At 46.3% G+C, this 12442-nt stretch overlaps 1 protein-coding gene across 5 annotated transcripts in view; it reads left to right on the top strand.

Moving 5' to 3' along the window:
- The window catches only part of DEF8 (differentially expressed in FDCP 8 homolog), a 641504-nt gene that overhangs the window by 172687 nt on the left and 456375 nt on the right, over positions 1 to 12442 (top strand). For all 5 annotated transcript variants that reach the window (XM_069635559.1, XM_069635560.1, XM_069635558.1 and 2 more), the window contains exon 5: positions 12219 to 12360. In XM_069635559.1, the coding sequence (XP_069491660.1) occupies positions 12219 to 12360 (142 nt within the window). The remainder of the gene's footprint in view (positions 1 to 12218; positions 12361 to 12442) is intronic.

Raw genomic sequence — 12442 nt, 5'->3', positions numbered from 1 at the left:
AAAGGTATGGTGGGTACTTGATATCCACTATGATGCTCCACTGAAGGTAATGGTGCCAGAAGTACTTGCCAACTGGCACTATACGGAGTTGTGTCCCACCCCAAGTGGTTAATATAGTGGAACACTGAAATATTGTCCTCCATGACCAGAATGCATTCTTCCATGCTATCGCCAGTGAAGGCTATGATTGCATAGGGCCCTGCTCAGTGCTTCATCAAGTTGACACTAAAGTTTAATTTGCTGCGCAACCACTCCCCCCAGAATTCTCACTCTTGAGACCTCTTTACATCAAGTTCCCTATCAGAGCAGCTTGAATCGGACTCTCGCCCAATTACAGGGTGGAACCAAGTATGGCCCACCCGTTCCAGGCTTCCATATGCTCCAACCTCCAGTTGTTTGATCCGTGCCACAGTTTGCAGCGGTGCACCAACTGACTAAGACTTGGAAGATGGGAAATCTTCAACTGCTGCATGACAGATAATGATGTGAGCCTGGAAAGGAAATATGAATAGGGGAGTACACTTACTCTGGCTATCGCCTAAGGAAATTAATTTCTCTGTGACAGCCGACATTTCCCTCCTTATCTCTCACTTTGTGCACAGGCGATTGTAAAACAATCATCACCATGGCTATGCAAAAGTTGAAAAATGTTATATACTGCGTACAGGGCAACCTCCCACATTTGCAAGCTGAACAAGCCCACACCCTGTAATAATGAAACTGCTTCCTATACCAGTTCCAAGAGGAGCAGGGCCTCTTGTGACATGTACCCTACCCTCAGGGCTCCAGGATATCTTGAAGCTGGTTGACTAGTTGGGTGACTAGGTCTTTAAGAAATTTTACTTTCAGCCATTTCAGAATGGAGTGACGGTGGTGATAAGCTTTGAATGATCGTAATAACCCATTGTCTTGCCTTGGAATATAAATGACCCATACTTGGTAGTATGATAATGGTCCATACTTGGTAGTTTAAGAGACTTCTAATTCTATTAGACAAAAAGGCAAGTATTATCTCACCCAATGCTACATGGGTTCAAACGGTTACACAATGCAGATTGTCTTGATTTGCTGTTGTGTGTTCTCACTTTTATGCCATGCCTAAGGCTGATGTTGCCTCTCTGGTGATGATCCTAAGCTAACCGATATTCAGTGGCTGTTTGTCATAGATTGGCGGAATTCTGGGTGCTTGTCTGGTTGGATTTGCATGTGGTTGTAGTGTCATTAGAGGTTATTTCTTCACCCCTGGACGATGGTCAGATTTTGTTTCCTTGTTTTGTTCGTTATGGGTTATCACAAAAAAGAGGAGTAATCTAAAGAAGTAATCTAAGGGTCATGGGGCACAAAGCCACTGAACTGCACTGGAGATTTTTGAAGTTTAGAAAAGTTACTGTGTTGCAGACTTCTTGGGGAAACTACAGGATGCTAATAGCTAGTTGGGGAAATTAAGTTGTTTGTGTCCTTAATAGAATTACAGCTCCCTCATTCCTCTAAATATGGATAATCCTATATAGTGTTGAGTGGTCCTGAAGCAACCTAGAGTGGGCTGGTATGTCTGGCAGCAGATCATGTGCAGTGCTTGGTCCTGAAGCACAGAGGAGCTAAGCAGAGGAGGGAGTGCACATCCAGGATCAGACAACAGCGAGTACCAATTGAAAGTGGAATGAGCTTGCAATGGGTAATAAATTAGCATAGCCATCAGTGGGAAAATCAGTGATGCAAAATAACAATAGCGGTCATCCAGGAGTACACTGATCGGGGTACTGCATGGGTGAATTAAAGTGGAGCGAAATCGCTTCTTCAGTATAGCTCTGCACTGGTAACGATGGGGCATCCAGAATAGTTAAGGTGAGCACATAACAGTGTGGAAAATGGCAGGCAACCACTGAGCGTCTAACAGGTTAAGTCGCAATAAGGCACCAAAGGGTGATTTAGCAGATGGGCACGCTATGGAGGGCATGTCTTGGAGCCCATTCAGGATAGCAGGGTTTACTACAAAGTGTACCTTCAAATGGATTGTGTCCTCACACATATTCCTTCCTCATCTTTGATATATGTATCATCAGCTTTGCTACTTCGGAAAAAGAATTTCCCACACCAGAGGGTGCTGTGCTCGATGTCGTGGCGTTGATGTTCCTTGAGGGCTGCCGTAGGGTGTCTATGTCATCAGCAGTAAAAATAGCTTGAGCCGCCCGTTGGCTTCAGTTCCGTTTTTCCGAAAAGCTTTGCTTCGAGTGTTCAACGGCACGCTTCAGTTTCATCAAAAATGTCTTCATCTTCCGACCCTAATACCCCAAAGTCTGTGTTTAAAAAAAAAATGCCATGACTGCGGGAAGAAGCTGTCTATCACTGACCCCCACCGCGTCTGCCTGTGGTGCTTGGGTTCGAACATTGGACTGATGACTGTAGGTCCTGACAGGCCGTGACAGGAAAAGCTCTCAGGGAGCGCCAATGTAAACTGGCAGCGGGTGGGGGGGTGCTTCAAAAACCTCTTCGAAGAGGGATAACAAGTCCGGGGAGTCTAGGGACTCGGACTGGCACAAAAAGTCAAGTCTCTATCGAGGAGCCGATCAAGACAGTCTTCGCCTTCTTTGAAGAAGAGATACCATAGGTCTCCCTCTTCTTCTTTGTCTGATTCCTCTACAGAGGTTATCGGGTGCAAAACCAAAAATGACACCCCCCCCAAAATGTGACGCTTTCAGGAGTTCAATGTTGCATATATTCGAGAATGTGGCCTCAACCCCCTCGAAGGAGTTATGCAAAGACCATGCCCCGATCGAGCCGTCAGCAGACAGAGGGAGGTCAAAGACTACCAAGGCAAGGTAAAATCGGCAAGTCGCTCTAGGTCCGGCGAGAAATCGTCAAGGGTATAGTCTAGAGAACATAGCCCTTCTCCGATACCTCTTAAAAAGAGCAAACTGTTGACAGAGACAAGCCTATCGGTGCATAAATGGAAGGCAACAGCAAGTAAATCGGCGTTGGTGTCGAGAACTTCGTCAACACCTTATCAACGCCATTGCCTAAGACAGCGTCCACGCCATTAGCGTCAACAACGCCATTGTCAAAGCCAGGGTCTGCGCCTTCGAAGGTTACTTCAACCATTTGGAAGCCTCTGTCCAATACAGAGAAGGCCTATAAGCCTATACCGCAAAAAGACTTCTTCAAATCTATGGACTCCATTTATGAGGAAGAGCAAGCCTCTGAGGAGGATTCTCCCCAATTTGGTTCGGGTTATAGTACCCAAAATGTTCCTGAGGTACTTATTGATCAGGAATCCAAGCTATCGGATCTTTGATTGCCTACAGTCAGCTAGTGGCATAGACACTTTGCCTGATCTCGAATTTGACAATCTGATCTGGCTGAACATGCATACAAGAATATCATGAATAGGGTCATTGAATTTATGGGCTGGAGGAGAAATTCGCCTACCTATGAACAAGACGATATGACGGATATTTTGAATCCGGGCCCTCAGAGACCCAGTATTGCCTTTCATGCAGCCTTTCGGAGGAAGGCCATGACAAACTGGAAAACTCCAGAATCTGGTCCTGCTGTAAATAGGAACTTTGCCAGAAAATGTAGACCTTCTAGCATTGATCCGGACTATTTGACCAAGCACCCTACAAATGAAAGCTTGGTGGTTCAGGCAGCCACATCGACCAGGCAGTCTGCTTACCCCTCTATTCCCCCGGATAGGGACGACAAGAGGGTTGATGCCTTGGCTTGTGTTCAGGCTGTATGGCCTTAAAATTAACTAATGTTACTTGTACCCTTTCAAGATTTACTTACACGCTGTGGGACTGTGTTAGCATGGCGGCTCGGCACGTTCCGGAAGGCGAGGAGAGAGAGGGCTTCCTGGCTTTAGTGAAAGATGGAAAGGAGGCAATGGGACAGTGTCTCCAGTCAGGACTGGACACTGCTGACAGTACCAGCAGGTCCATGGCTTCTAGCATTGTACTACGCAGGTTAGCTTGGTTGAGGAAGTCAGGTTTTGCACCAGATGTGCAAGCCAGATTACTTAATAGGCCCTTTGATGGTTTGAGGTTATTCGGCAGTCAGGCGGATGAGAGTCTGGAGAAGCTGCAGACCTACAATGCGGCGGCTTAGTCACTTTGCGCCTCCATACGTCCACCTCAACAGCAATCCTATTTAGTCTCATCTTCCTGGAGAGGTCGTCCTTTTCGTTTCTATTCCTCATTTGGAAGGGGAAGAGGACAGGCTCGACAAAGGGGACAGAAAAGTTTCCCTTGTGGTGGACGAGGAAAGGGTGCTAGATCCGCTCCAGCAGCGGCAACTGTACCCTCAGCTGCTGCTGCAGCCGCCTCTAAGCCACTTTGAAACCTTGAACCACAAGACCCTGGTGGGAGGCAGAATCTCTCAGCATCTAAACAAATGGTGGGGCATTACTTTAGATGCTTGGGCACTGCAAACGGTAGCCCAAGGTTACTGCCTTCCTTTTCAAAAAAGGGCCTCCAGATCATCCACCGGGAACCAACTCTGTCAAAATTCCCGCTCTGCTCCTTGTGCAGGAAATTTTAACCATGCCAGAGAAAGGTGCAATAGAACATGTACCTTTAGCGGAGAGGAACACTTTCTCATTCCCAAGAAGGACCGAGGAGTGGACCCATCTTGAACTTAAGAAATTTGAACAAATTCCTCAGGAAGGACAAGTTCAAGATGGTAACCCTTTGTCAGATCCTCCAGGCTCTCCAACTCAAGACTGGTTGGTATCATTGGACCTTTAGGATGCTTACTTTCATGTGCCAATTCGTTTCTAGCACAGGAAGTACCTGCGGTTGGCAGTTCTCACTATCAGTTTCAAGTTCTGCCATTTGGGCTGACCTCCGCCCGAGGGTTTTTCACCAAGCTGATGGCGGTAGTGGCAGCAAGTCTCAGGAGAGGGGTTTCACATCTACCCCTACCTGGACGACTTGTTGATCAGGGCCCATTCACCCAAGCAAGCCCAGGAACATCTCGTCATCACCTGCCACTCCCTACACAGACTGGGCTTCTCTCCCTCAATTACAAGAAGTCCCATATGATATCATTCCAAAGACTCCAGTTCATCGGAGTGGTCTTGGATACTTCCTCAGGGAAAGCCTCGCCTCTCGAGGTGAGAGCTCAACACATTCAGCAGATGGCAGTAAAATTCCAGAATGCCCAACATCTTCCGGCCTTTGATTTTTTTGAGGTTGCTCGGTCTCATGGCATCCTGCATTTTCCTGGTGCCAGAGGCCCAATTGAGAATGAGATCCCTTCAATGGGCTCTCCGAACTCAATGGTCCCAATTTTCAGGGAATGTCGGATCAACTGCAAGTTCCGAGCAGAGTTGCTCAAGACCATAGTTGGTGGTCTTGCGAGGACAACATTCTCAAGGGAGAATCTTTTTGGTATCCATGGCCAGAGATAACGGTAGTGACGGGGAGCCCACGCCATCGATCTGACAATCAGCGGTCATTGGTCTCCATCGGAGTCCAAACTACAAATCAACCTTTTGTCGCTGAGGACAATCAGACTAGCGCTGAAGGCCTTTCTGTCCTCTGTACAGGGAAAGAATATCCTGATAATGACAGACAACACAGTGGCCATGTACTACCTCAAAAAGAGGGGAGGTGAAGGGTCACTACCACTGTGCAGAGAGGCAATGCAGCTCTGGTTTTGGGCAATTCAAGAAAGAATCCCTCTGTCGGCAGTTCACCTAGCCGGAGAGCAGAATACAGTGGCAGACGCTCTGAGCAGGCAGCGCACAGTCTCCCATGAGTGGGAACTAGCTCAGGAAGTCCTTCAAGTGATCTTCACCCTTTGGGGACCCCCTCAAGTGGATCTGTTTGCAACCGAGATCGGAAGTGCGAGCAGTATTGCTCAAGGGAATTTCCTCTGAGAGGAGCTCTAGGATACGCGTTCGTAGTGGACTGGGAATTGCTGCTTCTCTACGCATTTCCTCCAGTCCCCGTCATTCCTCACGTGATCAGGAGGTTGAGAAAGTTCAGGAAGCACATGATCCTAATTGCCCCGGATTGGGCCAGGAGGAAGTGGTACCCAGACCTTCTGGACATGTCCATCTGCCCTCCAATACGTCTTCCACAAAGAGAGGATCTTCTCTCGCAGGAGGAAGGTCGGGTTCTCCATCGTGAGGTCAAAACACTCCACCTTCAAGCATGGTTTCTGAGAGGCTGAGATTTAAGTATTGGGACCTCCCGAATGATATAATGGAGATCTTGCTTTCGGCCAGAAGACCAGTAACCAAATCTTTGTACCGGTGTCTTTGGAATAAGTTCAGTAAATGGTACAAAGATAAGAATGTGGATCCATTCCAGTGTGGCAAACCTATAGTGCTTTCTTTAGACAATCTGGGACTGGAGATTGGAACGATAAAAGGATACCTTGCTGTGCTTTCCATTTTCAAGAGCTCCTCTGAAGAGATCTCTTATTTAAAGATACCAGTGATTGTGCAATTTCTAAAAGGTCTCACTAACGTGTACCCTCCAGTCCCTTTTCATGTGCCCGTTTGGGACTTAAGTTTGGTATTAAAATATCTTGCATGCATTCCATTCGAGATATCGCATTCATATCCTCTAAGGCTCCTTACATTAAACAGTCCTTCTAGTGGCTCTATCATCAGCCTGCAGGATGAGTTAATTGCAGGCTCTTTCTTGTAAACCTCCTTACACTGTTTTCAATAAGGATAATCCTTAAAGTCAAACCATCATTCCTGCCTTAGGTAGTCTCTGATTTTCATTTGTATGGAAAGCTAACACTGCCTGCTTTTTATCCTCCCCCTTCTGCCCCCCCCCCATGCAGGAAAGGAAGAAGAAAGACTTCACAGGCTAGACCCAAAAAGGGCTCTAATCTTTATATGTCAAGACGTGCTATATTTAGACAAGACGATCAACTCTTCATTGAGTATACTGGCCACAAATTGGGCCTGACAGTAACTAAACGGACTATGTCCAGATGGATAATTTTAGCAATTGGAGAATGTTAGACTGGGAGGTGAAGAACCACCAGATGGGCTAAGAGCCCATTCCACAAGGGCCATGGCAACTTCTGTGGCTCTGCAAAGGGGTGTCCCGGTAAACGATATCTGTGCAGCGGCCACCTGGTCGTCTATGCATATGTTCATAAAGCATTTCTGTTTGGACTCGACCTCATCGAAAGGAGGTCTTTTTGCAAAGGCTGTTCTTCATACAGTTCATGACTAGATAAATTGGTACTCCCTCCTCCAAATTGTCACTGCTTTGGGAGTCTATCAAAGATGAGAAATATGTGGGAGGACACTATCCATTCGAAGAACAAGTTACTTACCACTGGTAACATTTCTTTCGACTGGATGTTCCTCTGCGTATTCCTCATTGTCCCTCCCATCCTACCCCGCCGTACAATTTACTTGCTTTACACACTGCGTTTTCTGAGAGCTTGCGGTCTTGGGGGTATGCCTGTTCAATCACTCGATTCATGGGAACGAAAAAACTGAACTGAAGCCAACGGGGACAGCTGGAGTTATTTGTACTGCTGATGACGTTGACACCATACAGGAGCCCTCGAGGACCATCAACGCCACGACATCGAGCACCGTGCCCTCTGGTGTGGGAAACATTTTTTCTGAAGCAGCAAAGATGACGATACGTGTATATCCAAGATGAGGAATACGTGGGAGGAACATCCAGTCAAAGGAATGTTACCAGGGGTAAATAACTTGTATATCTGGGCTTATCTCTTGTAGTGCGCCTGAGAAGATAACCACCTTGTATTTTGTTCTGGAGCTTTGTGTTCTGGCAGTCGACTTTGGATATGATGCCTTAAAGTTGGCACCTTAATCTGCAGTCCAGATGAGGAAACCTGCTGCTATTGATCATTCTTGGATTGGGTTGATGTCGTTTGAGCTGTTCACAGGCCCCTGGCCAGGAGGTGGGGCGTACGATTTACGTCTGAGGGGGATGTCTTGTCACTGCTTGGCTTGTCAAAGTTCATGCTTTGCTTCATTTTGGAGTTGGCCCTTCATTGGGAAGGCCCACGCCTGTATGTGAGCATGTTGCATTTAGGTCTGGTGACCATGACTAGAGATGGATATTAATGTGCGGGCACTGGGTAGGCTGAGGTTTATGGAATAATCAGGTGTTTAGTGTTTCCTTAAGGTTAGGGTGGTCCTGGATTGTGCGAATTTCCTTTCGTAATGAGTTCCAGAGGTTGGCTGTGATGTTGGAGAAGGGCAGGATTGTTAAGAGTAATAGTAGGATTGAAATATAGCAGTATTGTTAGAAGTATGTTGTTACTGGATCTTGGAGGTCTCCATTTGGTTTGATTTCCCCCCCCCCCCCCTCAAAACCCCCGCAGGGCATGGTGGGTAATGCAGATCACTTTGAAATGTATTATTTTCCTAACCTGTTGCCAGTGAAGCTTTCTTAGTGCTGCAGTGATGTGGTCTTTCCTATTAGGTCTCAGTAGCAGGCATGTTTGTTTTCGGTATGTTCCGAATTTGTACCACTTTAGAGCGTTGCTTTTGAGACTTGCAGCTTGTATCTCTTGTATCTTTGGGCAGACATACATAGGCATCAATGTCCACCTGCATTTTGCAACAAGCTCTGTGAAAGCAGCCTTTAGAGTAGCAACTATCTAACCTTAAGTGGTCAACGTTCAGTTTCTCAACATTAACCCTAAAAGTCAAATGTTCTGGCCAACAGGGGCGTGCACAAGATGGACGCACTGTGACAGCGGCACTTCTCTCGAGTTTAAAAGGCCCTGGGCCCCCCAAACCTCTATCGGAGAAAACCTCGTAGTGATTATAATTGTTTTTTTATAACACGCTTAATACCAGAGGTCAGTTTCTAGGCGCAAGCCCGGCATTCAAACCTGTGTTGCTATGCGTTGTCTTGCTTCCAAGACAAATGTGTTGCCCCTGAGCTATCCTCCCGGCACTAACCATATGAACGCTCCAAGAATACATAGCCGAGCGGTGGATCTGTGAGGACTGATTGGCCTACGGCAGCCAGGAGAAGGAGGATTCATGTGAATCGATGCCCGATCCCAGTGACTATGAGCAGAGGAAAGCAGTCGAAAAGATACAGAGAGGCATCCGTCCCCAAGACTCCAAATGCCATTGTGGCGGGTTGTCAAATGGTGGGGGTGAGGTGGATCAGAGGCAGGGCAGCCCAGCTTAAAATTCTCCTGGAGCACATGAGGGACGACATTGGCACATACTGGTCATACCATACTTGGAGGATGGGTAGCCCACCCCAAGGAAGTCTGGGACTAGTTGTGGTCACCAGTGAAGATGTATGCAGGATCTTCTCTGTTGTGCGCTAGGGGTTGTGGGGAAGTGGGGTCCTCAATCTACGTGTGTTGGTCGTGTCCACATATACAGATTTACTGAGCTGGATAAACAAGGTGACGGGGGTCCAGCTTGAACTGAATCCACTGCAGATGCTATTAGGGGTTCCCCTGAAGGAGAGCGAAATGCATATATTTCCTAGTGGGAAGCCATGTTTAGGGCGGGGCTACGTGTGGTGGCGCAAAAATCAGCTAACGCCCATCAAGCAGGAATGGCTACATAACGTGTGGGTTATATACTTCATGGCAAAACTTGCATATATACATATATATAGTGCATGAAGATTACGGGAACCTTTGAGGAAGAGTGGAGACAATTTACTGTGAAATGGGGAACCTGGTTATGTGGGGAGGGTGGGGGGGCTATGGAAACCTGTGGGGACTGTCATGAGATGGGAAAACGTACAGGGGAGGGAGGTGCCCACAGCGTGTCGGGGCTTGGCTGTGGGCAGCAATGGGGGGACGGGGGAGGACGTATTAATGTTCCGGTTGGTAATTTTGAAATGTAATGGGTTGATTGTAAACATTTAACGTTTAATAAGATGGTTGAAATGGGGTACAGTAGGTACAGATCGTAGTTTGCGACTTCCCTGAGGGCAAGTTTTCAATTTTCTCCTACGAATTGATAGCATGAAGCAGTGTGATATTTTTGGTTAAGATATCATTTTGGGGGGGCGAAGAGTATTGGTTTAGAAAATTCAATAAAAATGTTTTAAAAGTAAAATGTTTGCAAACCCCGAGTCCGATGCACTCATTTGGACAGCTCAAAACAGCCAAAACCTCATATCCTTAAGCTGAGGACATTGGCAAGCTCTGGGATTTAGGGAAATGATACCATCAATTACTCAGCACAACCACTTACTGTGAGTCTCCTAAAGTGCACGCAGGAGAAATCGAATGTGCTGCTTAGGCATGAAGGAGCTCCGGCAACGCCTCGGCTCTCGAGCAGTTTTTAGAGATTGCCGGCGCTCTGCCCTGGCCTATTTCAAGCCCTGGTGACATTGACATTTGTTGGGGCTTTGAGATAAATAATGTCAGCCTATGTAGTTGACAACGTTAGCAGGAGCTGATTATACTCTGCATCAGTGCATGCCCGAGTACAAAAACATGGGCACATGGTATGGACTGTTTGTAACCTATAGCTCCCCTAATGTTAGCTTTCCAGACGTGTTTGGCTACAACTCCCATGATCCCTCACATTCACCTTTATGGTTAGGACTGATGGGAGTTGTAGTCCAAAACATCTGGACAGCCAAAGCTTGCATACACCAGGACTAAGGAGTTGCTCATTACCAGATGATAGCACATCATCCTGAGGTGCACACCAGTCTGAGGCAAACAGATACTGCCAGACAAGCCAATGCCTTTGAAAAACCGGCCATGAAAGGACAGAATAAGTTGTGTTTCAGGCTGAACTGGTGACTTAAATGTGTTCACTCGACTGGCCTTTAACCTCTTACATGCCACTGCATTCTATTCACCCATAAAATATATCACTAGCCTCACCTCCTGCTCTGTTCAGTTTGCTTTCTTCTTTTTCTTTTTGTCCTTTTATTTCTCTTCTTTACTTGCTTATTTTCTGTTGACTCCATATGTGCCTTTTTGTGCACCCCCTTACTGGCTTTTCTTATCCTCCTTTGACTCCTGCCCCTTATTCTGTTCTCTATTACCCTCTGTTCTCTAGTGCTGTACTTTTTCTTTCCTTTTTGTTCTCTCCAAACTCCTCTTACCATTCCTGGTCTTCATCAGTTCTGCTCTTCTTTTGTTCTCTGCTTTCCTCTTTCTTGTCTCTTCATGCATCTTCTCTTCAGTTATTCTCTCTGAATCACCTTCCTTCTGTTTTTCTTCAAAAGTCTTTGCCCCAGTCTTTTTTGCTGGAACTCTCACCTCTTTAGTTTCTTGTCTGTTTACTCACCGTCTCATGCGAGCCTCTTTTTTTTGTTTTGTTTTTTTTGTTCCCTCTTTCTAACTCCCATCACTTGGCTTGTGTCCTTATTTGCAAACCATTTTCCCTCGCTTCATACACTTCTCCCATCTTATACATTCTCTTGTACTCGCATTCTTTCTTAAGCTCTCCTACCCCTCCTTTATCTCCTTTCTAAAGGAGATTTTTTTAATCTCCTTTAGAAAGGAAGCTCACTGGCTTGCTATTCGTGACAGAATTAAATTGCGGACACTTGTCATTAAGCATAAATGCCTCTCCCTGACAGCACCTCAATATTTATCAGACAAATTTACAAGACAGTGCACCACCAGACCGACCAGATCCCCATATCTGCACCAACTGAACATTCCCAAATTTAACCTGAAAACAGCAGGGGGAGAGAGTTTCCCTGTGCTAGCTGCGAAATGACCTTTTGGTCATTCAGAGCCAAGGTGAAGGTCCTGCTTTCTAATCAGTAATATTATTCCTGCACAGTCTGCCACCTCGGCACCTATATACATATAGCTTGCTATATGCCCTCTCTAACTCCTCCATCTTGTAACATCTGTGTTGTCCCTTGACTTGGACCATCTGTAACCTGGTCTCCTATTGTATTTATTTGTATTTAGTACTGTCACTTGTAATTTCGCTGCATGTGCAACCTTCTTGTCTCAATTCTACATTGTAACCTATGTTGTGCTACAAGTTTAATACGCCCAGTTACCCCAGGGTTTGGCTGCGCTATACAAATAAACTAAACTAAACCCCTTTTCCTTCGCCCAGCTCTCCATTTCCCTTTTACGGTTTTCTCCCCTCGAGTTTCTCCTTACCTGATCTCCCTTTTCTCCTTTCTTTTTCTGTTGCTTTTGTTCGCTATTTAGCATTTTCCTACTGCACCCCCCACTCGTCCTTCATTTACCCTCTTTTTCAGTTCTAATTGGCGTTTATTCTGTGTGTGCCTTCATTAAAGGATCCGAGCGAAGAGGAACCAAATATCCGGATCCTTCTGGAGCATCGTTTCTACAAGGAGAAAAGCAAAAGTGTCAAGCAAACATGTGACAAATGTAATGCCATTATCTGGGGTCTGATCCAAACCTGGTACACGTGCACAGGTAAGGCAACAGTTTTACTCATGTACTTGGACACAACACTGTTAATCAGTACTGCCTCGCTGTGTACAGGTAACTACACGAG

Source organism: Ambystoma mexicanum, chromosome 1q (assembly GCF_040938575.1).
Source record: "Ambystoma mexicanum isolate Mex_15411 chromosome 1q, UKY_AmexF1_1, whole genome shotgun sequence".
Lineage (NCBI taxonomy): Eukaryota > Metazoa > Chordata > Amphibia > Caudata > Ambystomatidae > Ambystoma > Ambystoma mexicanum.
The sequence above is the reverse complement of the archived record's forward strand: the minus strand, read 5'-3'. Positions and strand labels throughout refer to the sequence as shown.